Source organism: Alternaria triticimaculans, assembly GCF_023758025.1.
Source record: "Alternaria triticimaculans strain BMP 0046 chromosome Unknown scaffold_2, whole genome shotgun sequence".
NCBI lineage: Eukaryota > Fungi > Ascomycota > Dothideomycetes > Pleosporales > Pleosporaceae > Alternaria > Alternaria triticimaculans.
In genome coordinates, this window is record NW_026055959.1 from 3,053,536 (window position 1) to 3,081,396 (window position 27,861).

Below are 27,861 nucleotides of genomic sequence, written 5' to 3' on the forward strand. Positions count from 1 at the left end.
TTGCCATTGCCTGGTGCACCACCCGCACACTGAAGACTAGATTATCAAAAAGGCGCATCACTTTCGTTAATGACCCTGCTGCTGGCGCGCAAAGTTCGCATGCAGAATTTCTTGTTGAGCACGATTAGGAATAACTTTGTGGGCTGGTTATGTTATACAGTGATGATGACGATCATCATCATTCACATGGTAACGACACTCCAACCATGTAAATAAAACACACATCAATATCAAATCACGAATCAATCACGTCTCAATGTTTGGACAGCAGTGCAATTATACTTTTTATTATCAAGCGCATACTAAGCTACGTGAGACGCCATCCATCCATCCCAATTCCGAAGGAATAAGAAAAACTACAAGACCCTCCTCAAGCCTACCAGGAGGTCGCAGAGGGGATATCGTCGTGATGCTAATGTTACAGGTTTCCATTTTCCGCCTATCCGTACGCAGATCGTAAGGTCGTGAAGTGATGCGTATGGCAGTCATATCGAGTGAGGGTATGACCGAACGCTACTTGTCGGTTGTTGTGGGGTGCTTACAACTCCTGCTTAGCAGAGCTGGCGCTAGCGGCGGCAGCATCGTATCCGCTCTGGGCAGACTTGGAGGCAACCGAAGAAGCGCTGGAAGCGGAGGAAGAGGCAGCGGCGTTAGCGCTGGCAGCAGACTTGGAGATGGAGGATGAGGATGAGGACGCGGCCTTGCCAGCAGCGCCGCTGAGGGAGCTGGCGCTGGAAGCGGCGCGAACGGAAGCAGAGCTGGCGCTGGATCCAGCAGCGTCGGTGGCAGAGGTAACGCTGGCCTGAGCGAGACCAATCTGCTGCTTGATCAAGTCGGTGTAGTAGGCGAAGCCACCGGTGGCAGCAGCGTACTGTTGGCCGACGTTGGAGGTAGCAGCACCGTAAGCGGAAGCACCAGAGGCAGAGACGGAGCCGGCAGATGCAGAGGCGCTGTCGCCGTAAAGGCGGGCACGGTGCTTGCGGGCGAGAGCGATGAGCTCGTTGCGCTTGGAGCCCTGGGGAACCTTGACACCGTTCTTGTCAGCCCACTCCTTGATCTGGCTGTCAGACCAAGAGTCGAGAAGGGCGTCGCTGAGGCTTTGCTGGGCGTTGGCAGCAGCGGAAGAGACGGAAGCGTAGGCACTCTGGGACTGCTGGCTGGCAAGACGAGACTGGCGGCGGAGAGCAGCGATCATCGAGTCGCGGGTGTTGGGCTGGGGAACGTTGTAACCGCGCTCATCGAACCAAGACTTGAGGTCAGAGTCAGACCAGGAAGCGTAGAGCCAGTCACCGGGGTAGTTGGCAGTCTCCTTGGCCTTCTCGGCTACGGACTGGTAGTTGTTACGGACGGCAGCGAGAAGAGAGTCGCGCTGGCGGGGCTGGGGGACGGGAATGCCGTGCTTATCGGCGAAGGCCTTGAGCTGAGAGTCGGACCAACTGTAGGCTGTTAGTGACTGCGTGGAGAATGGTTTCTGGGTACTCACGAGTCGAAGATCCAGTCCTTGACACTACCATAGGCCTGGTTCGCGGAATCCTCGGTCTCGGTCCAGTACACCTTGACCTGCTCAGCGAGGCTCTTGGCGTCCTTCTCGGTGCCCTTCTTCGCCTGCTGGCCCTTGAGGGTCAGGTAGTTCTGAAGGGTCTGCGCATCCCAGCTGGTGTATGGAGTGACAACCTTGTCGTTCCAGTTGGCCTTGACAGTCGACTGGAGGTTCTTGCGGTCAGAGGGGCTGGGGTGGGGAACGCCGTGGTCGCTCAGCCAGCGCTCAAGCTCGGTCTCGTGCCACTTGTCGTAGACTGCTTCCTGGCGTCAGTATACTGCTGCATGGCGCTGTGGACAAATCAAAACAAACGGGAGGGGTTATGTACTATACGCACCGGCGCTTCCAAACCAGCTGTTGGCCGTTGCCGTGGCAGCAAGGGACACCACGAAGGTGGATGTAAGGGAGAACCTCATGATGTGTGGCTGCCGATGTGAGGATGTGCTTGATATCGATTAATGAAGCAAAGACGAGGGTTTGAAGGGTAGGCAAACTCGGCAGAGGGGTGAGGGCTAGAGGGTAGTGGTGGGCAGCGAGTTTATGAGGGGAGGGAACAGACAATGGCGGGTAGATTGTGTGCGTGCGAGTGACGTAGTGCTGCACGTATGGAGCTTGGGCAAACAAGATCCCCAACGCGCCTGCCTCGCAGAGCAGCCAATGAGGAGCTATGGCCACATGCAACCGCGTCTTTTGGCTGTGCGCAATTGTGAGATCGCCTTTCAGGAGCACGGTCTAGGCCCTGCATATGCTTGACGTTTTCGCAGTAAGAGAGCTCCGAGGCCTGTCACTTTTGTTTACAAAGGCAGAGAGCATCATCGTGGCACAAGTCGTGCGAAATAGCGCCCCTCTGCCGGGCGTTGTGTCGCGATGGCATTTCAAAAAAATCCCATCACGTCGACAAATGCGGGGGCGATCCACACGCTAGCCCCCTACGTCATCCCCAAACATGCACAAAACTTATGAAGCCAAGCCTACGTTCAGAGCCCCGATGATGGATAGATAGCACAGGACGCGTTATCTCTGACTGCTTATGTTTGATGAATGTTGTACATTCCATGACACTTCTACGAGTCAATTTCAGCTAATTGTACACATGCTCATCTTGTCCGAACATTCACCCGCCCCTTGCTTATCCTCGTACGCCTTCGGAGCCGCTTCGTCCACCTTCGCCTGTAAATGTGTTAGCAACATGCCAATGCCCTTCGTCAAGCTATGACATACCTTTCCAGAAGCCGCCGGGGACTTTGTCCTTCTCTGCCTCTTCGTTGCTGACCTTCTCATGCGCCTGTTCCGCCCTGTTATCCATGTCCTTGTTGTGTTGCTTGACGTCCTCGCTCTGCTCTTCAGAAGCCGGCGGGTTTTCGTTGAGTATTTTGGGTTTCGCACCTTTGACTTCGTTGGGCGAGGGCTTGTTGTCTTGGCCCTGCTTGACCGCTGGCTCTTTGTTGTCCTTCATCTGGCGGGCCGATGTCGAGAACTCGCGCTTGCCGGAAGAGCTCTTGGGAGCCGGTGACTCGGATGTAGGCTTGGGAGAGTCATTCTGGCTGGCGTTGCTGTCCTTGTTCGGCGACGACGACGATTTGCCCTGGGCGACCTTGGGAGGTGCGGGGCCGGGGTGCTCGAGGTTCTCGCTGGGGTTGGCGCCCTGCTTCTCGGGCTTCTCTCCAGCTGGGTTGCCCTTACCAGAGCCGTAATCTGATGTCGCGAAACGAACTTGGACGCGGGCACGGGGAGCCGCCGAGAGGGCTGCGGGCCGTAGTGCTGCCGAGCGCAGCATTGACATGGGTCGTAGGAAGCTCATGATGTGAATTGGTGAGATGCAATTGAAACTGACAAAGATTCCTGTGTTGTGAGGTGTGTAGTTTACAGTTGAGGTTGCCCGCCAAACGTAGGGTCTAGAGCTGCAATAAGTCCAAGCTCGTTGTTGACGTCATGGTTTCCTCAAGTGCTAAGCTTCCAGCCGCAACGCACGTCACAGGAGGCTCGCATAACCACATCTGCAGTGCCGCAGCGACGATCAGCTAGTCTCTCAAACACCAGCCATTCACGCGATACTGCACTTCAGCCGCTGTTTAGTGTAGATAAGACCTTGTTTGGGGGACTTTGAAGCCTGTTATGGTGACGGAGAGGCGCATTGCATCTCAAGCGTCTCTTCGGCATGAGCAGAACACATGCCAATGGCTTGCGATAACGCGGAGCGAGCAGCGAGCCATTACTACTGGGACGACAATCGCCGGCATTTGCACAAAAGACTCGTAGTTCCAAATCTTACCACTCACAATAAACAACAACATGGACCTTCCTCTCAAGACCCGGATAATTACAATCCGTAACACCATCAGCATCGTCCTTTTCATCAGCCTCTTTACACCCGACTGTCTTTCCATTACCCATACTAGGACAATGAAGCACACCCGGGTTAGTCCCATCACTCAGGTATTCACAGTCCTCTTCTCCAAACAGTGGCATGGTGAAAGTGCCGTGCGGCCACGGCGGGTTCGACAGGGCTGAGGCATCGGACCATTGCCGCGAGACATCGTTGAGGACGGGCACGCTGCAGCCATCGGCTTGAGCGTTGGGTTTGATCTCGAAGAAGGTCCAGTTGTTGTAGTCTTCGCCATTGCCTTCTGTGTTCCGGAAGATCACCGATAATGCCTTCGTCGGAGGCTCGGTTTGAGGTGGCGGCGGAGATTGCGATGTAGACGACGGCTTGGGCGCTGCTGAAGGTGATTTCATCGTGCTGGGCTGGGCCGGTTTCCAAGTAAGAAACGGAGTCTCCGACGTCAAATAAGACTTTGAAGTTGGTGATGATGTGGCTATCGACGAGGGCGGTGGGCTTGAACTTTCGCTGGTTGAGTCGCTCAATGACGGCCTGACCGTTGTCTGGAAAGTGGACGGAGTAGGTACGGTCGAAGCTGGTGATGGGACGGGTGACACCGATGATACCGACAAGCTGTTGCTAGGTCGAGCACAAGTATCGCCATCTTGACGTTTCATCAAAGCCTCGTACTCTTTCCACTCTGCTTCGTCCGCATCCGTCACCTCTCTTCCTCTGAGAAAGCGCAGGTCTTTACCACTGGATGCGACGGACCGTTTCTTTGCCTGCACAACCTGATCTGGGAATGGCTGCCATGTGTCTCTGTAACGGTAGGTCGGAGCATCCTCAAACCAAAGCTCTATCGCCGCAACTTGCTGCTGATTGCAACCGCCTTCTGCTGGTATGAGAGCGGCTGTCACGGGGTCATATTGAATGTAGATCTTGCCTTTCGGGGACGTCTCATCCCGATTATTTTCCTCAGCCGGAGAGTAGGGTATGATCAGTGCGTCATTCCGTCCAAGGATGTTGTCTAACAGATTTTTGATCTTGTTTACTTCGTATGGATAGTTGATGTCGTCGCTGGCCGGGTTGATAGCAAAATCTCTATACGGCGTAATGATGAACGCACGTACTTTGTTCTCTGCAATGTTTTCGAAGCCTTCGCCGGGCACAGTGAATACTGTAAGACCGTGGGGAAACTCCTGACTACCATCTCGGAGAACATCCAATACATCAGCTTGGAAAAGCTGTGGCTGTTCCATGGAAGGGTCTTCCCAGATGTGGGTAAGATACATGCGTTTGCGGGAGATGACCACGACGGATGTGCAACCCCATAGGTTTACCAGGTTCCAATCGTCCGCTATATCATCCAGTGGGAACGTCAGTCCAGTCGTTCCTCGGCCCTGTTCAACAGAGCCGTCAGGGTTTTCAGCGATCCGGGAAAGAAGCCATGCTCCAACATCACCTAATAGATTTAGTCAACTGCTGTGAAAGCTGAGTAGTACATATGGACGATCCAAGTCAACAGCTTCCGATAGCTCTGAGATGGTACAACCAGCTGATCGGAAAGGTACATACCGTTGCTTCCAGGCCCATAAGGGCTCGAAAGAGTTCGTTTCGAGATATGGCTGATAGACTGACTAGTTTCCACTGGTGCGAGTTCGTGCGTCCTTGGTTGGGGTTTACCGAAGTACGATGCAGCGATGGCCGAGGTTGAGGAGACAGCAATGCTTTCTAAAGCTGTGGGAAATTCGGTCGATGCAGGCACGCTAGTCGCGAGTCTTCGTACATTGCCATTACAGTTATCGCAGTCGGGAGCGCATTTCTGTCGAGTAGCCGTTGTTGTAGACGTAACTGTGGATGAAGAAGTGGAACCAGTAACATCGCATTTGGTAATAGGTGCACCGCAGACTGTGGTGCAGACATCACCTTGCGCCCGCTTGTTTGGCCCTCCTTTGGTCGTAGTTGCAGTCGCTGTACATGCAATGTTGCAGTTGCTAACGGTCATTAGAGTGCATGTAGAGGAGGAAGTCTGCGTAGGTTCTTCAGTCTCTGACACTGAGTCAGAGGGCTCGGAGGCTTCGTTTGGAACCACTTCGTTGAGAGCATCGAGCAACGGCTTGAGGTCATCTTGTAAGCCCTTGACAGTATCCACTGCGGCTGTCGTTCCGCCGATAACTGCATCCTTCACCTTGTTGGTAGTGTTGATGACACAGTTGACGAGCGAGAATGCTGTCTTGAACAACCCGCCGAGTAAATCGCGCTCACTGAGAACATCGTGCAATTCATGATTTCCTTCGCTTCTTCGGCGTTTTTCAGACCCACATGGCTCAACTCCGTCTGTTGGCTTTGGTAGCTTGGCTAAGAAGCCAACTGCGTCGGGTATGATATTGTCCAGCTCTTCTGTCACCTCGGTGACATGAGCGACAGGATCTTCTATCCACTTTTGGAGAATAGGAAAAACGCCCAAGATGGCTATGGATAGATCCGACGCACTCGACTGGACTTCGGTTCCAGTGGGTACCAAGGTAGTTACTGGCAAAGGAGGAATGGTGATTCCGGGAGGAAGTAATGGGCTATTCAATGTTGCGAGTATTGTGGAGGCAGTATTGGACGCTGAACTGACTACAGTAGGCTGTACGGTTGAATGGAGGCTTGTCTCACTGGCTGTAACTCCCGTGACGGAACTTGATGTAGTCGTTAGATTGCTAGCACTGGATACCGCTGGGGGAAACGTGGCGGTACTCGACGAGACTGGGGATGGAGTGTAAGACGAAGTGATAGACGAGACTGAAGGGGGGCCCGAAGGTTGGGAAGAAGTAGTAAGTCCTCCAGTTGAGGCCTTCGACAAAGATGCAATTGTGCTGGTATCCACGACGGTATCGTTCGTCTGCGTCGCCGAAGAGAGACTAGTGAACGAAAGGCTCGAGGAAGCCGTCGTATGTGGTCCATTGAGTGGATTGGAAGGTTTGAAGATAGGGGTGCTTGTGCTGTTGGCCGGCACCGGGAATGGGGCCCCACTCTGGAAGATCACGCTGCTGCTTCCGGTACCCGTACTGATCTGTGCCTCGATGAATGCCGAATGGGAGAAAAGTAAAGCGAATGCACAACCGCGGTGTAGGAGTTTCATGACGACGTAGTGATGCAGGAAGAATGGAACGATGGGGGGAGTACTTTGAAATCTCCCAGAATCATGATCTTTGTTCAGCTTTATGTGTCATCTGGATGGTCAGCGTGCTTGCGCTTCCATCCACCTACGGTCCCATTTAGACATTCTTGCATACGCTCCATGTAGTAATTTCCTGCATGTCCGAAGCGCTTGCAAAGGATTGTCGTTGATGTTCTAAAATCGGGACTCAGGACACGTATTCTGCCTTGGGTCTCGCTGTCCAGTTCTGCGCCGCGAAGGAGCGGTATTGCGAAGGCACGATGTTGTCAGATCGGTCAGCGAATCCAAGCAAAAAAAAAGACGGATGTTTGGTCCCCGAAGAGGTTTTGGCCCGTGGCGTAGCGTCATACTTTGTCGAGACCAGACGCTGATGGCCATGGGGGCTGATTTGACGATGCAATTCACCATGTTTGTGACTTGTCTGACGTTGCTGTACCAGCGGAATGCCGGGTGTACTTCGAATGCGAATCCACTAGATGGAGTGATAGAGTTAGGAGAGTGAGATGTCGATGTTGAACAGAAGGAAGCGATTCGAAGGTGACGAGGATGAGTGCGACTGCCACTTACAGGCCGCACGGACGACCACGAGTCCGGCGCTAACCCCATGGCGACCCCAGATGGCCATCCATCGTCTTTGGGTAGTATCTGAAACAGTACGCCGCATGCGCCGCATGAAGACGGCAATCCTACGGGGGGCCAGTCAGATGTATTCATATCGCGATCGCGACTGAGCAATCGAAACCGTCGCTTGATCTCACCCCCCCGCTTCGTTCCTCACCTGGGCACACTGTGCACCACCACCTGATTTCACCATGCCGCCGCATGCCGCATATGCTTCTCTCAAGAACGCGGAAAACGACTTGTACTGCCGAGAATTTCTGCGAGCGTGCGAGGATAATGACACGGCCATTGTCTTACAACTGGCACCGGGTCGCGAGCTTGCGTTGTTGACATATGGTCTCAACCGAGCGGTTGAACGCGGACATCTCGCCTTAGCCAGCCAGCTGCTTGAAGTAGGTGCCAAATGGGATACGCGCACAGTGCATCTTGCATCCAGATCCCACGAAACGGTGAAGTGGTTGATAGAGTCTGGTTACGACGTCAATACCAGCGTAGCCCGCGGTGCTACTCTCCTCCTGTAAGTCTTCAAGGCAACTGAAACTTCATGAACTAGCTTATTGGGAATAGATTCGTTGTTCAAGAAAACGACGAACCGAGCATTCGACTGCTCCTTAAACTAGGAGCGAACCCCAACCTCGGGCCACCGAAGAAGATAACAGCGCCAGCGATGAATATGCGTCCCATATCCAACTGTGGCCACACACTCAATAGCGCAGCCGCACACTGTAGCCCAGAGATATTCGCTCTTTTGCTCGCTCATGGTGCTGTGCTATCCAACTCTACACCGCTCCACCGTGCAGCGGGTAGTATAAGCGACAACAGAATTTTAATGCTTGAGTATCTCGTCGGAGAGCTAGGCGTTGACATTCACGGTATGGACAGTGGACCACCTATATCAGACGAGTGTTGCGGACGCGAAGGCACATCACTACACTGTGCTCTCCGCCGGAAGCGATACGAGACGGCTAAATGGCTACTGGAGCATGGTGCCGACCCCGACAAATGCGACTCGTTCGGGACGCCAGCAAGAGCATTGATGAGGCGACTCCCTGATGACAACGAGCTTGTGGTTCTGCTTCGGGAGCATCGAAAGAACAATAAGGCCATCGCGCACTTCTGAGGAACAAGTTGGACTGCTAGAGTCAGGTGTATGTGTCATTGAGTCGATGAAATTGCAATCATTAGCAATGTACTTTTTCAAAAGTCTAGTAAAGGAAGTGGTACTCAGCTCACCAAAGGTAGACTACTACACAAGCCTAACACGTTTCCTACTACCCTCCAGCAATTCACACTTCCCATCTCCACCATCTCCTTCACCGCACTCCTCAAACTTTCTCTTAACCCCTCTCAAGACCATACTCCTAACCTCAGGCGCCACACCCCCACCCCCACTCCCCCAAGCCCTCTCAAACCTCCACCCCTCTCTAAACACCACCATCCCCTCCCCTTCATTCCCCCTCCCACTAGGCCACCCCTCCTTCTCCCATCTTTCACTCGGCACCTCACACCCCTCCCTCAGCCCCTGCACCACCCTCTCCCACCGCGCAACCGTAGCTGCGTAGACACTCGTACCCCTAGTCTGCATATCCCCAACAATCTCCCTATACTTCGCCTTATCAGCTACCAACTGCCTCACCCACCCCCTATCCGCTTCCACCGCCCCGTAAAACGCACAACTGGAAGCATATGGGCGGAGAAGGGGACATGTGGGACCGCAGCGACCACGCGTGGAGATGGGTGTGCAGGTAATGCAGTAGGCGCCGAGGGTGTGGTAGAGGTGGTGCATGTGTGTGCGGGTTATCAGGGAGTGTTTTATAATAGAAAGGGAGTGGTGGAGAGCGGAGATGCGGAGAAGCATTTGGGGGGTTGCGCGGGGTTGGCGCTTAGGCTTAGGTAGAAGGGAGGAAGGGAGCATGTTGAGCCATGATGCTTGGGTTCCTGTTGGTAGGGCGACTAGGGCGCGTGGCATGGCTGTGTTTATGGGTGGTGAGCTATTTCCGCTCTGTCTAAAAGAGGAGGTTATGAGTTGATACTGATGTATTAATATTAAGGCGTACACGGTAGTATGTGTTAAGCCTGAGATTACTACAGCGCAGTGTGAAAGTCTAGATCAGAGGAACAATACATTGTGTCAAGGCTACAATGGCTCCTCACTTCGAGAACATAACAGTCTTATCTAGCTGTCGCGACAGTAACGAAGAAACGTGAGGTGAAGATGTACAGTGTAGCAAACGATTGCGTTGTGGAATTGCGTTTGAGATCGAGCACGTGTTGGTGAACAGCGTGCTGCTAATCTTCAAGTGATGTGTTCGGTTGTGGGCGAGATGGTGATTGTATCTGCTAGATGATTGAGCTTTCGTACTCATCTTCTTCCGTATATCCTCCATTCACCTCCTTCATCCTCCTGCAACATCTATAATAACGCGGTCGGAATCCTCTTCTCCCCTAATATCTGATCAAAAGTCGTCGCAACGCGGCGTTGCTGTCGCTCCACTTCTTGGCTTCCAACCTTTTCCTCTCGCTCCTCTTTGGCCACTCGATGACTTCGCTGTTCCTGGGCAGGTAGCTGCCGTTGAGACGAGTTGACCGGCTCTGGACCAGCCACAGGGCTGAGTGGGATGTCTTCGAAATCAGGTGAATTGGAGAGCTTGGCGAGGCTAAAAGACAGTTCACTGGGTGTTTCATCGAAGCTAAAGCGGCGTAAGATGGGTGGCGTGCTCGCAGTGATCCGGATAGCTGGAACCATAGAAGAAGTCTTCGCGCGGACGTGGGTGCTCTGCATCGTACTGTCGTGTCTCTCAGTCTCCGCCTTTCTCTCTTTCGTACTGTTGCGCTTCACAGCAGCTTTGCGACTCAACCTCACGGGGTTACTACGAGGGCCGAGTACAGAGTCATGGTCCTTAGCGTTGTCGAGTGGTGCATCCATAACGGTGTCTGTAGTTCTTTCGATGCTAAAACCCTCGTATGTTCCCTCTAGCCATGCAGGGGCACTTCGATGCTTTTCAACTTCCGTATGTGAAGACCATTTCTGTTGGACGCCCGCGCTTGACGGTAGACAGGTGATGCGCTGCTCATACCCATTGTCGTTCACGAACCGATCATACCGCACTTCAATATTGCGGTCACTATTCCACCTTAGAAAATCTTCAAACGGCGTCACGCTCTTCTGAACTGGCGTTTCTCTCGATGCCATGTCGATTTGATGTGGGAATTAGTCGACGGTAGTAGCGGGAATATATCGGATTGCTCATTACGGTCGCCCTGCTCTTCCAATCCACACGTTGTTTGCGTACGGGAGACATCGTGAAGATATGGTGTTTTCCAGAAGTTTGCGCAACATCGCGAACAGTGTGTGATTTCCGAGATTCGTCACGCATCTTCGAGAGTCGTGTAGAGGAGTTATGCGAGGTCCTCAGTGTCCGTGATGGAAATTCCGTAAAGTCCAAGGTGAGAGCAAAGGGTATTGCGTCTTTCAAGCCTCTTTCTCCTCTCGCATCCTCCTAACCTGCGCTTCCACCCCCTCCACACTCATCGGCACCTTCCCTCCCTCCCACCTCTCCCTCTCACTCCTCACCCACCCCTCCAAGCTCAACAGCCCCACACAAAGGAAACCCAGTACCTCTCTATCCGTATCAAACACCTCCCACCACTCACACTCCGGCATCTTTATCCCCGTCTCGCGCGCCGCAAGATAAATCGCCGCCGTTGCCAACTCATGCGGCTGGTGCGTCAGGTAAAGGCACTGAGGACTCAGTAGCGCGGTATTGAGATGCGCGATTGCGCGTTTTGCGAGTTCGGAGGCGCGCGGGTGGCTGAAGATGTCGAGGGCTTGCATGTATGTAATGCATAGTGTGTAGGGGAGTTGGACGTGCGTGTTAAAACCCAGGGTACGCAGGATGCGTTGTTCGGTTGTAAACAGCGTTGCGCGACGGCGCTCATATGTCCCCTCGCTGACGTAGTATCCCTTTGCGTCTTCGCCCGTCCGCTCCAAATCCTCGGTATCGAAGTACGTCGCCGTCAACGAATCGAGATACGCGTACACGTTTACAAGACTGCGCGCAGACTTCGGATACGCAGAGAGCTTCGTGGTGAGGTACAGCGACGCGGCTGAGACTTGTTCTGCGCCGGATTCCGCGAGACTGCCGCCTTCGGGACCGAGCCAGAAGCGCATGAAAATTACGATGGCTTGCGCGATTACTTCTTGTGGGAGGCGGAGGAGGATGCCGGCGGCTTGGGTGAGGCGCGCGCCCGCGAAGCGGATGAAGTCTTCCAGCGTGGGTGGGATGCCATCGAGTTGCGAACCGGAGGTTTCGAGCTGGGCGACGGTTGCCAATGGGTTCGCGAGGGGTGAGGGTTGCATTTTGGAAGAGTTGGAGCGGTGTGGGAGCGAGCGCGACGGCGTTGTGGTGGTGTAGGAGCTTTTGCGCGGAAAGAAGTTGGGGTAGATGCTGTGGAGCTGGTGGACTGGAGATGGGTGAGCCTCGGTACACTAACCGTCATCTTTCTTAGTCAACGACATCAACTCCACACACGGCGGAGACATGTTACGAAGTTCCATTTTGCAATCTTGATCGATCGAAGCTCTCAGAGAAGCACAATTGCCCGCAATATATGTGTTGCAGCCTGGCAAACTTCCATCAAGAAACCGTCTCCTTAGCTCAATTGGGAGAGCGCCAGACTGAAGTCATCAGTCACTAAATCTGGAGGTATCGTGTTCGATCCACGAAGGGGACATCACCGTGCTTGAGCCTGCTCAAGAACATTCGAACCATTCTTTTTGCTAATCTTTTGCACTTTCCAACGGGCTTCACCGCTCAGTAGACGATCAGGGTACAGGGTTGAAGGGGGGCTGGGAGAGTAGGTCCGTTACCCCTCTCTGCTCACTGCCTCATTTTTTTTTGTACATATCTAGCGAGAGGACAAGCGAATATCACAGCCATTGCGCTGGTGCCACGTACTCTGCATACGCCTCACGATGACGAGGTGGATCTCAGGATCTCCTCTGGCTTACTTGCTCGGGGAGGTGGTTACGATTAGGATGGGGAGTTGAGGGGCGATGGCGTAGGCACACCAATTGACGAAGAAGATGAGGACTTGCTATGTTTTCTGACCTGCACGTTCGACCCTGGTGTAGGCTGCAGAACTGCGCGGTCACTTCTTAGTGTGAGGCGTAGATTTAGATAGCCTCGTGGTTGTCTTGGCTTCGCACACATAGTTGGGCTGATATTGTAACACGATGTCTAGATTATCAAACAACCTTGGAAGTTTGGGAAGTATTTGATAGAAGTGTTTCAAATCACTGCGCTGCAGTGGGCCTGTTATCACTCGACAATACAGCATTTGGAATGAGACTGGTGTAAACACTGTCAAATAATCTATAGCAATAGGATGACGTGGATATCAATATCATTATGTACTCTACGACAAACAACTTTTTGACCTTTCCCAAACTCCCGCCAAACTACATCACATTACATCACCAATAGCAAGACAATCTCAAACACTTTTGAAGTTGAACAGAAAGAGTACAATAGCATTAGCGCAATAAAATAACTGATTAAACGAGGGCGTAAAGGGTGGGTATCTTGCCGGCTAAATGCTATCCAAAAACCGCTAATCAACACGACTAATACACACAAAAGAAAAAGAACCTTTCGCGGGTATTCCGCTCGCGAAAGATAAAAAGGAGGGAGAAGGGTAACTCTAAACATTCCCAAAGCTCAAAATGACCAACCCAATAACCGAGAAAAAAAAACAATCCGATGTATAAATCCCAAAAACGCAAAGCCCAGAAAATTGATGCTGAGTGAAGAAGAGGAAGTGTGACGACTAGAAGGAGATGTAGAACCCAGATCGAAAGCAAAAAACGCCGGTCGTTATGTGTGCAATAGAATGCGATATGATCTAGTCGATACCAATCATGGTACCATCGCACCTCCAGTCATCCACTTCGACATCCCGGGCAGCTGTGTTGGTAGCTTCGGGGTCAATTTGGACGTGAGTGAGCCAGGTGCCCACACGGTTTTGGCCGACCTTGCGGCCGTCGCGAGAGAGACCGGCCATGGTGGAGGAGGTGACGACAGGTGTGGATGCGGGTCGGACGCGAGGGGCGGCAACAGGGGCAGGCGCGGGCGCAGCACGGCGTGTGCTGCTGCTGCTGGTGAAGAAGGCGCCACGTGGGGTTGACGTGCGTGGAGTGGATGTGCGGGCTGCGGTGCGCGCAACGGATGCGGGCATGGAGCGGATGGCGTACGAATCGTTCATGTGGTGGCCACCTGCGTTGCCGACACCGTACATTTGCACTTCGGGCTCAGTGCGGCGGATGGAAGAGACGGTGGGCGTGGGGTTGAGGTGCAGTGAGTCGCGGAGGTGAGCGGACAGGCGGCGGGATTCGGGTCGGGGTAGGTCGCGTTCGCTGCGGTTGCGTGGGGTGCGGACGCTGGGGCGGCGGGCGAGGGGTGGCGAGGGCTCGTCGGGGATTTCGATGACTTCGACATCGGCGTAGCGGGCTTGTTGCGGGTAGGGGACGCGCATGTCGTTGAGCTGGTCGCCGTCCGGGATGTGTTGGTAGTTGAACCAGGGGCAGCTGCAGGTCTTCCATGGGGCGGCGCAGACCATGCAGAATTGTGCTGTGCAGCGGCTGGAAGATTGTTAGATATAATTGTATGTGAGTGATATGATGAACGTACCAGGTCATGTGATTGCAACCTTCCTTCAGCTCGACTACAGCCTTGCAGCTGTAGCATCGTTGCCAGCCCTTCTCCTTGGCCATCTCTACCAGGCGGTTGGTCTCCTCGTCCTTGGGGCATTCACGCTTCGTGTGGAACTTGCTGTTGCAGAGTACGCAGACCTTGGTGTTGCACGTGCTGCAGCGTGCGTACTTGCGTCCGTATGTCGGGTCCATCTTGATCTTGGAAGGCTTGATCCACTGGCCACACCCTTTCGTGGGGCAGTATAGGCGGTTGGCAGTCGTGTACTCTTGGAACTTCCGGTTCCATTGGACCTTGAACTTGTCATCGAAGAGGCGGTCGGCATACTTCAATGGGATGTGCTCTGAGGTGCAGCATCGTGGTGGCATGTGAGCAGGGTCCTTTACGGAAAGGGTGAATTGGCGCTTGAGGCACGAGTAGCACATGCGATGGCCACATGCGAGCTTGACGGTCTTGGTGATGGGTAGGTCATCGTTCATGCACACGAGACAGTCGACCCTAATTGAGGTTAGCTTTGTAGGGGTAACGTGACGGGGATACTAACGTTTTCTCTTCAGCCTTGCGCGAAGGCGTTCGCGAAACTGGAGGCGCCGCCTTGGAGAAGAAGCTTGACAAGATGCCCCCGGTGCTCCGACGGGCAGCATCCTTGACCGACTGCGTCCTGGTGAGTGGCGTTGGGGGAGGCGACTTGACCGTGTTGCTGCGTCGTACTGTCGGCCTGGGCTCTCGCTCTCTGGCAGAAGTATGTGCTTTTGGCTCGCGTGTAGATGAATTCCTGGCCCTCATTAGCTGGGCTACGTGTACAAGTGGAGACGGGACTAACCTGGTCAATGGCGGAACTTCGACCCTGCGGACTGACGCAGATCCAGAACCTGAATGCGGAGTATAGGCAGTCCTGCTAGAAGAGCCGCCTTCCTCGCTTCTCTTGCGCCCAGATGCTCGTCGCACAGGGACTTCCTCAACGTGACCCATGGACTTGGGGCGGCCAAAGACGAAGTCGTCGTGGTCATCAGGTATCACTGCTCTCTTGGGCTTCCGCGTGCTGTCCCGTCGCACCTCCTTCTCACGGCTGCTCCGTGGCTTTTCCTTGGCCGGTGTGCGTTTGCTGTCTGATACCACGCGATCGCGGTCGCGCCTCTTCTCAGCCTCGTTGCGAGAGTAGTAGGACTCTCTGCGCGCCCGGATGTCCTCAATGTCGACCTCGGCCTGTCTCCGTGCCTCCTCTGCCCGTCGGCGCTCTCTCCTTTCGCGTGTGGAAGCTGTGGGTTCGTCGTCGTGGTCGCGAGATTTGTGGCGGCGCCGGTGCCTCCGCTCTCGTTCGTCGAGATATTCGCCGTCGTCACGGTGTCGTGTGGCCCGGTCATCGCGTCCTCTCGCCATGCCCAGCCAGGGCATGCGGGCGGTATTTTATCTGCCTTCTGCCAGCCGCGCAGGTCACAGGCTCATTCACGCTCTCGCAAAACTTCAGGACGCTGTGCAGGCGACGCACAAAAGCGAACGGGTGTGTGGAGAGTTGCGGTGGGCGTGACGAGCGAACAGCAAGCACCTGCAGGCAGCCCAAGCCGGATCAGACCAAAGTCGGCCAGTCGCACGGGGCAAGCCGCCAGCGGTGTGCGCGCACTGGGTGCCTGTTGATCGAAAGCGTCGGCAGGGCTTTCGCTAAGGCTTTTAGTCGGCCCAGGGGCCGTCGTCAGGCGTCGATGCCAGCTGTCTCACACGCGCAGATGATGTCGTTTTTCCGCAGCAAACCTGCCATCGGAACCAGCGGGTGCACTGCTGCGTTGCGCTGCCGCAAAAGTATGTTCGTAGTGGACCAACTTTCTGGCGTCGCACTGCTTTTTGGGGCAACGTTCGGGCTGCGGTTGAGTCTTAGTGAGATGATCCCGCCACAGGGGTTCGAAGATTTATTGCAGAATCTAATCGCGGATATGCAACGGCGCCCAGCGTCCTCAGTCCTTCTCGAGTGTAATTTGGGTCGAAATTTCCCATCTGTGCCCGCCGCTCCCGTATCCGCCGCCCAAGCGGTTCCGCACCATGCTGCCAATGCGATCGCGCAGGCGCCCAATTTCTTCCAAATTCCGCACTCGTAGTTTGAGGTTCGCCTGGCAGAGGCCGTAGTGTACCTGCCAGAACTTTGCCTCTTCGACCGCCCTGATGGCTGGGTCCGTCTCGAGGTCGTACATAATGTCCGAAACGCCGGGCCCCGAGTAGGACATGAGCAGCATCTTCCCCAGCGTCCATCCCTGAATCCACCCCAGCGCTACCATGGAGAACGCTACTGAAAATGAAAGGGTCCGATCAAGCCACACATACATCTGAATGCTCAGCAGCGGCAGCAGCAAGAGCAGTGTCGAGCACGATAATGTCAGAAAATGCGAAGGGTTGCTCAGCACGGAGGGTAGGTTAGCGATGGCGCTCAGCCTCATGACCTTGCCGATGCGCGCGTGGTTCTTCAGCAGGATTGCCGAGACGAGTGTCGAGACAATGCCACACAAGGCAGCAAGATCAATGCTGCCAGGCGATACTCGTTCATGCGTGTCTGCATGATGCGCCTCGTGTCCCCCACTGTTCTCGAGCGCGTGCGTCAAGCCATGCGATATGAGGTCCAGTCCCATGAACAGTAGCCCAACAGACATGCCTAGTCCTGCAATAACCTCCAGACGCTCAAAGCCAAACGGGTGTCGTATGCTTGATCGCTTCCATACCTCGAAGTTGGATCCAACGTCAACGGCCACACATAGAAATGCGCCGAGCGCATCGTAGAAGATCAGTCGCGACAACACTGTGAGAGCCAGGGATTCGTGCGCGCCCCACTGTACGAGACCAGCGACTACCAAATGACAGAAACACCATGCCAGCCTCAGCTTCTGATCCTTGGACATGGACGAGCGATACTCTTTGAAGGTCGGGATCGGGAGCGAGGCGGGGAGCTGGAGCGGGGCGCGCGGTGCGGGTTCTAGGAAGATCTGATGCGATACACTACTGTGCTTGTACTTGTGTCCTCGTCGTCGGCCGATATCCTGCGAAAGTTAGTATAAGCGCGTCGGGTTATATAGAAGAACGCACATTGGCCTTTGTTTGAGGTCGACCAGGCTGGTAGGCGATAGACTGGAAGTTGAAGGGATTGGGGTTCTCGGACCCGCTCATAGAGGGCGCGTCGAGATCCATGGTTCCACTGGCAGCACTCGCTGGTGTCTGTGGGAAGGTCGCGCTCGCGGGTGTATACAGAGTCGCCGGCGACGCCCTCTGCGAAACTGAGTCACTGGGTCCGAGAGTCGCATACTGCTTCGAGGGAAACGTAGCCGACATGGGCGACAGCAGCGCATTGTTGTTAGGCCCCATATCGCCCATAGTCAGATCGCTTCGGAATCCTAGTCCTACGGGCTGGGGCGCGTTCTCGTCAGGAGGCGGCGTTGGGGTCCGTGGTGGAGCTGGCAGCGGCATTTTCGAAGCCATGACGGTGGTAAATGAGTGACGGTAATGAGTGACGGTTAGCGACAGCGCAATCCAGGCTTAACGAGATAACCAGCGCAGTTGAACCCCGGACGGGAGGTGGAGGGGAAATTGAGGGAGGCCTTCTGTATGCGGCGGCCCATACTCGGTGAATCGACCAATCCGGCCCCGACTAGCCCGCATGCAAGGGAACCTACCCTTGGTACCCTAAAGCGCAACATGACGCTGACGTTGACGGTCTGGCTCCGAAACATGACACTTGATTCACCACCTCGGTCCTCCATGGCTGTTGACGCACGTGGGAACCATGCCAGACGGAAACGGTGCGCGCAATGAGGGGCGTGCTGAGGGAGCGGATGTGAAGCACGAGGCGGACGGCGCGTCTAGCCATAGACGCAGCAAGTCGGGAGGCATACTGGGCGCCTTCCTCAGGTCATCCATGGATGCCATGGGGAAGGCGCCATCGACACAACTAGGCAACGACGAGGAGCACGATCAGGATGCGGAAGGTGCGAAGAGGGCGTCCTCCATCGCGACTGCCCTGCGCCAGAGCCAAGGGAGGCAGCGAAAGGGATCCCTTAGGAAAGCCGCCATGGCCAAGATGCGTGAACGGAGCAGCTCTCTGCGCAAGGCCAAAACACCCACAATCACCACCACCACGAGCTTAGACCCCTCGGACGAAGGCTCGGCTCCAGGCCGCTTCAGCTACGAGAACGCTCCCCTCAACTCTTCGTCCGACAGTGGATGGCTACCCGCTGCCCGTCTGTCCCCGTCGTCACCCGCGCTTATTTACACCCCACCCGATGGCCCTGAACGGCCTGCTCCTTCACTACTTGCATCACCCATGACGAGCCCGGTCGCGCCTTACGCTTCGACTACAGACGAAGACGACACCATGTCCTTCTACCGCCCCTCTCCCGCCGGCAATGACTTCTCCTTCAGTGGTGCCAGCCAGGGCTCTGCGACATCTCTTGCACACCGCCGTTCAACTCGGAGCAACCGACGCACTTCCATCTCGGCAGTCCTGACACCTGCCGAGGCTGACCCCGATGACGAGTGGGATTACAGCGAGACCGAGTGGTGGGGCTGGGTCGTGCTCATAGCAACGTGGATTGTTTTCGTCGTCGGCATGGGCTCTTGCCTCGGAATCTGGAGCTGGGCTTGGGACGTGGGCGAGACACCGTATGCTCCACCCGATTTGGAAGACGACGCAACCCTGCCCATTACGGGCTACTATCCCGCATTGATCGTTTGCACGGCAGTCACGAGCTGGGTGTGGGTTGTCGTGGCCTGGGTTGGCATGAAGTATTTCCGCCACGCCAAAGTAGGCGTCGACGGCTAGTAGCCTCCAGAAGCAACGCACCAAAATAATCACCCACCACCGATCGCATGAACGTACCAAGGTCCTGGGAACGCCTTCTCTATTCTAGTGCTTTCGCTTAAGCGTTCCGCCATGCGCAATATCTTCTTGGGCTGAAACACTAAGCTATAATACCTCTGTTAAGACACATCATAGCCTCGCTATACCGCACTCTACGGTAATACAATTACTTCTTCTGCTATTGTTTCTTCGATACTCGCCCTAATAACTGCAGCTACCATCTCAAATATTGGAACGGCTGACAGAACAGCTGACAGTTTTAGCAGAATAAAAGCTGACGATGCCGCTTCTTTCCCGCATTGCTTGTCGTGATTCAGCGGCTTGGACCACAATCTCCGCGCCCGGCTCCTCCTCTCCACCACAATCCTGCGACCCCGTCACTCGGTAACCAGGGCCGTACTGAACATGGTGCGAACACCTCGACGACACGGTATCACCCTGCAACCTCCGATCCTGCAGGACCTGCAGCGCGGGAGCCAGGGTCCCACATGTTGGTGCAATTTTGACAGTAGTGTAAGATGAAGGCAATTTCCCTGTCCAGGCGACTTCATAAACAAAATGGTCGCCAACATGTGGCTGATAGGAGCAGATTGTATTATGCAATTGGTCTGTGATGGCCGCACCACAACGTCGTCGGGGAGGTTCCATGCTGGAGGAGCTACTACCAAGTTTACTCATCCTCAAGGGCCTGGAGTCTGGGGATATCTCGAAGAAAGACGCCGAGCTCAGTCGCGCGCTTCACGGGGTACAGCATGAACGGCGGCCGAGAACGATACCGCCCCGGAGGCCTCGTCGCGTTTCCAACGCAGTGGTGACGCAACGCATCACCAACGGCAGGCCCTTTCGCTTCTTCGAACTACCGCAGGAAATCAGGGATGAAGTCTACTCACACCTCGTGGTGCGCAGGACATCGCGCTCTCTACCCATACTCGACGCAACGACCATACTCAATGACCGGAAGAAACGTCTGGCCGCACTCAAGTCACGAGAACGACTGAATCAACGACGACTTTCAACAGGAAAACGCCCAGTATGTCCTCGGACAGCCGAACAAGAGCCACTCCTCCACTTGGAACTACTCCGCGCATCTCAAAGACTAGCTGGCGAAGCAGCAGACTGCATGTACACCAACAACTGGTTTGCCATCTCCCTCAACAAACTCCCCGTTCCCACCTACGACATCCCACACGGCTGGGATCTTTCACGCGTCAAAAGACTACAAGTTGAACTTCAGCTGAAAGACGCTATACGAATGAACCGCTACGTCGACTGGGCTTCTTTCTTCTCCGCATTACCATCTCTACAGTTCCTCCGCATCGTCCCCACGCTGCACCCTCGGTACTACGAATGGTCGCATCCTGAATTCCACGAGTGGTCGACCACGCCATTCGTCCACAAGGCCTTCTTCAGAGAACTACTAGCTGCTATACCAGCCTATGTAGATCTGAAGATCGGGCTTGCGATGGATGACGCGAGCAATGACGTACAGATGCAAGGCGAAGTCTTCCTGCATCGGAAGTATCTTTGGGATATGTATGCGGAGTTGGGTAATAGAGTGGATGGCGCGGGGAGGCGGATCGAAGTGGAGAGGATTGTATCATAGCATGATGATGACGGAGTGTGCTGCATTTACGAAAAGCGTGTATATTATGGGTCTTTATCTATCGTTGTTTGGGAGCCTTGGCTTTGCTTTTTTGGTGCCGTTCAAGCGCATGCATTGGTTAAATTGGTCTTTTGGGTACGTCATCGCATAGTTGTTGAATGGTGTGGTTTTAGCGGCAGCGAGGAGTTGGACACATACTTCCTGTTTGTCCAAATTTTATTGTATATCAAAGGCATACGAGATCTTCCACATGAAGAAGGACGCCATGGAGTTTTGGACGCGAAGTCCAGTCATCGAACATCTGACTCAAGTTCTTTGGAGGAAAGAGGGTGAAAAGTAGTAAGAAGATGCATCGTACAAAGGTTTGGCGAGGACTTTATATGCACATCACGACCGATACGCTAGCATACTACATGAGAAGTCCATTCCCAGGAACTGAGGATAGGCCGTGGAGAAAACTCGACTCTTCCACTCCATGTACAGTTCATTCGATCGTTTTTGGTGTCTCTCATCACGAACTAGGTCATCGTTTTTGAAATATTAGCCCCAAGATGTGGGTTTTGAAAGGAGACGCGGAACACACATACGCATTCTCTGAAAGGGTTTTGGAGACCCAGGAGCCGCAGCCATTAATCAATAGCACAGCGATTTTGATAAAAAGAAGGAAAGTGGTGTGGTGTCAGGAAGACAGAGTGCTGCAAGACGAGGGGTATTTATATGCCTAGCAACTGAAAGCCGATCTCGCTGTCCCATGATTTGGATGGTGCTGCACGACGGACACATTGGAGGTAGATCTCTGAATTTGGACGACTTCCGATAATCTTCCTTCATCGTGATTTCGTTTCCCGATTTTCGATGTGGTCAACTCACATGCGCAACATGCAACCTCTTTTGCTCCGCGCGACCATATCCATGACCATCGTGATTTTTATTTTGGTGGGAGTCGGAGCAGGCTAGCAATGCGCTTGTTGACATGTAGCTTCTGGACAGCGGACTCAACATCCGCTACCTGCCATACCTTTTTGGAGAATACGAAGGAAGTATGATGATGAAGAAGAAGCGGAGGGAAGGCATGTGTTGGAGACTTTATAGCCCTTAAGTCTGTCATGCGCATGATGGCGTGGACCCCGGAAGTTGACAATGACTCGCTGATCTGGCCAAGTATCAGCCCGAAATGACTCCTTATAATACACATTCATCTCTTTCCCTCCTCCTAACCTCAAACTGCATCATCGGATCTACAACCTTGTAAACCCCCATCTCCAATGGCTTTGAGAAATAGCCCTCCTTCACTCTGATATCATACTTGTCCAGCACGTGCGCCATAGCCATTTTCAATTCATTCCCTGCGAAAAACCTCCCCGGGCAAATATGTCTTCCACCTCCAAAGACACTATAGTCAGGACCTGATTGCACGAATTGGCTAGACTTGTCGCCGGCTTCGCGTTTTCGGAGGAAGCGGTCTGCAACGAATGAGTCAGGGTCGGGGTGGTGCGCAGGAGAAAAGAGCGAGGTGGAGTCGACCATTATGTGTGTGCCTCGCGGGAGTGTATGCCCGGTTGGGAGTTTGACGTCTTTCAAAGCGACGCGCTCCAGGGCGACTATCAGACAAGTCAGCTCTTCCTTCTCATACATATCTACCAGAAATTCGTATGGAGGTACGAATGAAAGGAGGAGAACACATACCCGCGGCCGCACTCCTTCTCTGACTCTCTTTCAAGACACTGTCCATCAACACCATCCCATTTGTCGCAGCGACCGAGATACCGTGCTTAGCAATCTGCTGCTGCGATTCCTCGCGCAACGGCGCGATAACGTCCGGATGCGATGCCACATCGATCAAAACCTGCCTGAACAGCTCGCTCGTAGTGAACATGGCCGCCATAGCAAGCGACAGCTGCAAATCGCCCGCCTCGGCTTCTTTGCCTCCTGGAGCTGCCTGCGTCCACGCAAGTGCATCGTTCCAAACAGGTATATCTCTGCCTTCTGCCTTCGCTTCTTCAACTCGGCGTTTCCGATCCGCGAGGACGTCTCTCATGACATGCCTCGCGCGGGCGATGTGTCTCCGGCATGCAGATGCATTGGGCGAGAAGAATCGCTGGATGATGCGTCGCAACCATGCTGGATACGCATGCAACTCGCCCACCGCAGAGAAATATGCCATGACGTATTCCTGAACAAGTTTCAGCCACTCCTCGTCCTCACACTTCTCCGGTCCAACAAAAACCGACGAAGCAGCGCGCGCGATTATGACCGTGGTATCGGCATGCCAGTTCAGCATCCGCCACTCCCTCTCTTCACCCCAGTGCGCACGCAATGCACTAACCAACTTTTCGCTCAGAACAGGCATAACACTGTCATTCTGCCCTAGTTTCGTCTTGATGATGTCCAGCAACATATCCCCAGACGCGTGCAACACATCCTGAGCTTCGAAACCGGGATATCCTGCGTAGAAGTCTTGACGCACTAAGTCCCTGTGATCTAAGTCTCGGTTCGATTTGACGAAGTTGGTCAGGGAAGCTGGGAGGACAACTTTGTAGGCGTTGGGGAGGGCGAGGGCGAAGGGGCGTGCCGGGTGGGTGGTGAGGCCGGTGGTTATTAGGGCGGAGGCATTGGTGACGTAGTCTTGGTTGGCTTTTCGCCCGAAGAGATCGTTTGCGTGGGTGTTTATTACGGGGAAGGATGGGCGGCGCCGGTGGTTCTGGATGTAGATGTAGACGCCGCTGAGGAGGGCAAATAGGGTCCAGATGCGGATGTCGTGGAGGATATCTACTATCATCTTTGGAAGCCGCAAGTGTTGGACTAGTCGATTTTGGAATTGACTACATGCCTGTTGGATCCTTTCGATCTTGAACGTTTGCTTTTATATTTGGTCACGACCGGATCTTGGCTCACTGCGGTGTGCGATTCGATATTCTGGTTCCCTTCCATCCCATCCATGGTACTGCGATGACGCAGAGCGAGACGAGCCACTCATGACTCCCGAATTACATAACCACCACATACGCAAAAGGTACTCCTCATCAAATGAGGGACATCGCAATACTCAGAGTCCGGATCTTGGCCGATTAGCGCGTAATGACTCATTGTGTATCATCCTGAGTGTGTAAACAATCACGCATATACAGGGGCGACTGGAGTCTGGTATCTATTACGACCAGTCATTGACGTAGTTCTGCGTGGCTTGCCGCTCCTGCGAAGTATCAGCCAAGAATGATTTTCACGGGCTCCGTGCAATTTGCCTCCCAGACGACTTTTGGTACACGCCCAGCTGCTTTCCGATACGCGATCTCGCCCTTACGTTCAATCCAAAGAACATTGTAGAAATGATATTCCCAGCCAGATGTACTTTGCACCCCGTATTTCTTCACTTCGGTTATCAGTTCTAGGGATCGTTTAGCACTGGACTCCTTAAGTTTTGCTTGTGGAGGCTGCATCAATATCCTCAGACTATATCCCACTTACCCAGATATTCAGAAGAGCATTTTTTATCAATCTTTGATGTCATCTCCTGTTTGAACAAAGGCCCGCTATCACCTCCAATGTTCCGGAGGTGTTCCGACCGTATAGTCCCGGTCGACAAAGCGATCAGCTCAAGCGCGTCGCCGGGCTCAGCCCTATCACGGTTCATATGGCGCAGTACGCCTGCTTGGTTCCCTCTTTTGTCTTCAAGGCATATGAGATGACACATGTCAGAGTCTGCTGGCTCACCAGCAAATTGACGAAGTTCGAATACCGATGGACCCATCCAGCAAGGACCAATACCAGCAGGGCTCCTTTTTTTGAGGACAGCTTTGAGACGGAGTGAAGCCGTACTTGTTTTGCATGAGAGGAATGGCCAGTCTCTTCGAAGTTGCAACGCAGAACGTGAAGCTTGGTAAGAAGATACGGACAAACGGTGTGAGCTTGGGGCCGTGTTTGTATCTACAGGTCCAGAACTTTTGCCTTCTCTCCATGATTCGTATTTGCTTTGATGAAACGATCGTTGTGTGCCAGTGAACATAGCACTTTTATCGAGAGCAGATTCTGGGCGCATGATGAGAGAATCAAATTCGTCAACGCGCCACGTGTGCTGCATATCTTCGGACAAAGCATACCACTGCACAAGTCTGTGTGTTTGCCAAGTTGATGGAGTAGGATTGGTCGTATGTTTCCCGGAAGAGTCTTCCTTCAAGTAGTCAAACCTCGAACGGAGGTTGTGAGGATCTACTGGGCATTGCCAACCGCACCATGACCATGATGGTAGACCTCTTCTTGGTGCGATACTACCTCCATCCCTGGCCACTCTACGACTCGCTATACTGTAGGGCTGCCATAATAGTGCGAGATCTAGGAATGTACAGGGAAGGCCATTGATGAAACCAGAAGTGAAGGTACGCTTCAGTGTACTTAACACTCCAGATATCGCCGGTAGCGCGTCTTGCGGGTAAGTCAGGTCGCGACTGTTATACAAGCTAATCATCTCGATGTACATGTTGAGATCTGGCTGAGACATGGTAGACATTCGCCGAGCGGTCTCATAGTACGGTCTGGTCAATGTAGTATCCGGAGCAGATTTTGGGGTGAGGTAGTCCCTATTCCAGACGCATCTCTGGCAATCCCAGAATACTTCTCCGTCAAGGAAGATAATTACTCTCTTGGAGAGCATTTGTTCTTGGAAGGTCCATCCACGAGAGGCCCACTTGGTCTTGAAAAGCTTCTCATAAAGTTGGGTAGTAGAGTCCAGGCTACGACATCTTGTGGATTTGCGGGTATTTAGGCGTCCCGCAGTGGTAGCAGCAATTATAGTTAGGTATGCGCCAGCGTATACCTCACCCATATTGTCGACCTGATCGCGTGTTTTGTCACCGTCCTGCACAATACATAGGCAATCAACCCAAAGGTATCTTTCCCCGTACTTCTGCACAAGAACAATCGCGTCTTTCACTGCATAGGGAAGACGTGCGAGTGCATCCCCTTGTAGATAGCCCCGCTCTTGAAACTGGGTCAGACTTTTCTGTGTTAGCATTAGTCTCTCCGCTGTGGATACATCGGTACTCGTATCTGGGGCGACCCACACATAGCTCAGAGCTATGTATCTTGATGCGGTACGACCGGGTACTAGACAGCCTTCCGCTGTGTCAATGACCCAATCCGGAATCTGGTGAGGCAGTCGGTGCTCGATCGGTGATGATGCGCAGTCCTTGCCATGGTCTTGGTTGCATGAGTTTTGCCAGTACGCGAGATATCGAGCATCGACCTCGAGACCGCTGTGATCCGTAGAGCGCTCCAGAAGCCTTCCATCACCGAGTAGTATGTCCACAATATGGAGATTCTCGCGCTCGACTGCCCACATGAGCGGCGTGATACCGCAATCATCTTTCGAATTCACGTTCACATCATTGGTGCCTAGTAACGCCTTCACGCTTGATTCGCTTCCGACTCGTACTGCATGGGACAGTGGAGATCGACCGGTCGACTTTTCCTTTGCCTCTACATCCACTTGCCCTGTTTCAAGTAGCAAGGTGACGAGTTCCTTGCATCCACCTCCAATAGCCCACCAAAGGGCTGTGTAGCCTTGCTCATCCCGAGAGGCAGGATTTACCTTCCCAGTTTGCAACAAACCCAGCGGTATTGTAAGATCTCGAGTCTCTGCTCGTGCAGCCCATAATAGCGGGGTACGGCCACTTGTATCTCTCGACTCTGGGTCAACCCTTTCGTTGTCAAGCAACGTTCTCACGATCGTATTGTATCCCTTGCCTGCAGCGTACGACAGAGGCGTTCGACCGTTGTCATCTCGAGAGTCGGGATCTACCCTGTTGCTTGAGAGAAGCTTTTCAACGATCGTGTTGGCTCCCGTTTCCGCAGCGTACGACAGAGGCGTTCGACCTTTGTTATCTCGAGAATCTGGATCTACTCTGTCGGTCTCGAGAAGCATCTTTACAATTGCTTCGGCCCGATAGTCCACTCCATGCACAGCATACGACAAAGGCGTGCGTCCTTTCGCATCACGCGAATCTGGATCCACCTTGCGGCTATCCAGGAAAGTCTTTACAACCGTTGCGGATGCATTGCTTGTGGCGAATGATAGCAAGGTTCGGCCTGGTTCCTTTTCATCTCGTTCGTCCGGTCTCAGATGGTTGCTTTCAAGCAGTTCCCGCAACACAGTGTTGTCGTCACACCGACCATGTGCTATACTCTTCAACTGTTGCTGGGCATCTCTTTTGCTGTTCACAATCCCCATCTTCACTATTGATCGCTCTTCTCTTGCATGTCTTTCGCACGGCAGTCGCGCGACCGTCCAGTGATCTCAATCCAGTCTTCTCCGTGTCGTGCGGCTTATCGTGGATTTGGTGGTGGTAATCTTCAACTCCGGTCACGGGCGTCGGCGGTGAATAGGGAACAAGGCTGGTGATAGCACCAGACAAGCTTGGCGGAATCGGAGCGGACCCGCTTAACTCTTGTGTTCCTGTTGCAAGCTGTCAGCGGAAAGTGCTTACATGCGTTGACACAGCCGGCATATTGTTATTGGCTTACTCATAAAAGTGCCAAGCTATGCGCATCGCACGCGCCTCGGGCCTTGCGCCTGCCGTCAGTATGGGTTACCTAGTCTTTGACTTCGCGCGACCGTTCGCGCCTGGCACCAGCATCCTACGACTTCCACTGAGTGCCACTTGCCCTTGCTCCAGCTGGAAAAGACCGTGCCTGGAAGCGAAGGATCATTTGACTTGCAGACGCTGTTAGGTAGAGTAGAAGAATTGTCGCGATCCTGAGCTCGGGGGCTGAGTATCAGCCCCGGCGCTAGATGGTAGCGGCAGCCCTGGAGCTAACCTCGGGATATTTCCCGACGCGTCCGATAGGTGAACGCCGATCAGGTGGACCTGAACGTCGAGGGAAGCAGGAGTACTGCTGAACAACCAGACAAGATATATCATGGCAGTTCTGTGATAGAACGCTGATAGAACCCACTGACCACGCAGTGAAGTAAGCTGACGCTAAGCTCCCAGTAGTAATGTCTCAACGGTCAGATCTGTGTCCTGCCCCACGCGTCTGAACAACTACAACACACCTTCGGACTCGTCACCATG

At 53.7% G+C, this 27,861-nt stretch overlaps 9 protein-coding genes and 1 non-coding gene across 10 annotated transcripts; 2 read left to right on the top strand and 8 right to left on the bottom strand.

The window, feature by feature from the left end:
- Window positions 1-538: 538 nt before the first annotated feature.
- On the bottom strand, window positions 539-1,956 carry J4E78_002690 (uncharacterized protein; the record flags this gene model as incomplete). The annotated part of the gene is made up of 4 exons (XM_049363336.1): window positions 539-1,436; window positions 1,484-1,796; window positions 1,878-1,894; window positions 1,952-1,956. 4 exons carry the CDS (start codon window positions 1,954-1,956, stop codon window positions 539-541), a joined length of 1,233 nt encoding a protein of 410 aa, XP_049225928.1.
- Window positions 1,957-2,669: 713 nt separating this feature from the next.
- Window positions 2,670-3,341, bottom strand: J4E78_002691 (uncharacterized protein; the record flags this gene model as incomplete). Its single annotated transcript, XM_049363337.1, has 2 exons — window positions 2,670-2,710; window positions 2,762-3,341. The coding sequence occupies 2 exons, from the start codon at window positions 3,339-3,341 to the stop codon at window positions 2,670-2,672; spliced, it is 621 nt and encodes a 206-aa protein (XP_049225929.1).
- Window positions 3,342-3,808: 467 nt separating this feature from the next.
- J4E78_002692 (uncharacterized protein) lies at window positions 3,809-5,119 on the bottom strand (the record flags this gene model as incomplete). The annotated part of the gene is given in 3 exon segments (XM_049363338.1): window positions 3,809-4,167; window positions 4,187-4,455; window positions 4,491-5,119. 3 exon segments carry the CDS (start codon window positions 5,117-5,119, stop codon window positions 3,809-3,811), a joined length of 1,257 nt encoding a protein of 418 aa, XP_049225930.1.
- Window positions 5,120-10,060: 4,941 nt separating this feature from the next.
- On the bottom strand, window positions 10,061-10,573 carry J4E78_002693 (uncharacterized protein; the record flags this gene model as incomplete). Its single annotated transcript, XM_049363339.1, has 1 exon — window positions 10,061-10,573. The coding sequence occupies one exon, from the start codon at window positions 10,571-10,573 to the stop codon at window positions 10,061-10,063; it is 513 nt and encodes a 170-aa protein (XP_049225931.1).
- Window positions 10,574-11,119: 546 nt separating this feature from the next.
- On the bottom strand, window positions 11,120-12,007 carry J4E78_002694 (uncharacterized protein; the record flags this gene model as incomplete). Its single annotated transcript, XM_049363340.1, has 1 exon — window positions 11,120-12,007. The coding sequence occupies one exon, from the start codon at window positions 12,005-12,007 to the stop codon at window positions 11,120-11,122; it is 888 nt and encodes a 295-aa protein (XP_049225932.1).
- A 287-nt stretch (window positions 12,008-12,294) lies between these two features.
- J4E78_002695 lies at window positions 12,295-12,381 on the top strand. Its single transcript has one exon. It is a non-coding gene; the product is annotated as a tRNA-Phe (tRNA).
- Window positions 12,382-13,551: 1,170 nt separating this feature from the next.
- On the bottom strand, window positions 13,552-15,752 carry J4E78_002696 (uncharacterized protein; the record flags this gene model as incomplete). The annotated part of the gene is made up of 3 exons (XM_049363341.1): window positions 13,552-14,287; window positions 14,337-14,855; window positions 14,902-15,752. The coding sequence occupies 3 exons, from the start codon at window positions 15,750-15,752 to the stop codon at window positions 13,552-13,554; spliced, it is 2,106 nt and encodes a 701-aa protein (XP_049225933.1).
- A 554-nt stretch (window positions 15,753-16,306) lies between these two features.
- On the bottom strand, window positions 16,307-17,813 carry J4E78_002697 (uncharacterized protein; the record flags this gene model as incomplete). Its single annotated transcript, XM_049363342.1, has 2 exons — window positions 16,307-17,377; window positions 17,424-17,813. 2 exons carry the CDS (start codon window positions 17,811-17,813, stop codon window positions 16,307-16,309), a joined length of 1,461 nt encoding a protein of 486 aa, XP_049225934.1.
- Window positions 17,814-18,117: 304 nt separating this feature from the next.
- On the top strand, window positions 18,118-19,152 carry J4E78_002698 (uncharacterized protein; the record flags this gene model as incomplete). Its single annotated transcript, XM_049363343.1, has 1 exon — window positions 18,118-19,152. One exon carries the CDS (start codon window positions 18,118-18,120, stop codon window positions 19,150-19,152), a length of 1,035 nt encoding a protein of 344 aa, XP_049225935.1.
- Window positions 19,153-22,421: 3,269 nt separating this feature from the next.
- J4E78_002699 (uncharacterized protein) lies at window positions 22,422-23,573 on the bottom strand (the record flags this gene model as incomplete). The annotated part of the gene is made up of 1 exon (XM_049363344.1): window positions 22,422-23,573. One exon carries the CDS (start codon window positions 23,571-23,573, stop codon window positions 22,422-22,424), a length of 1,152 nt encoding a protein of 383 aa, XP_049225936.1.
- Window positions 23,574-27,861: the final 4,288 nt, after the last annotated feature.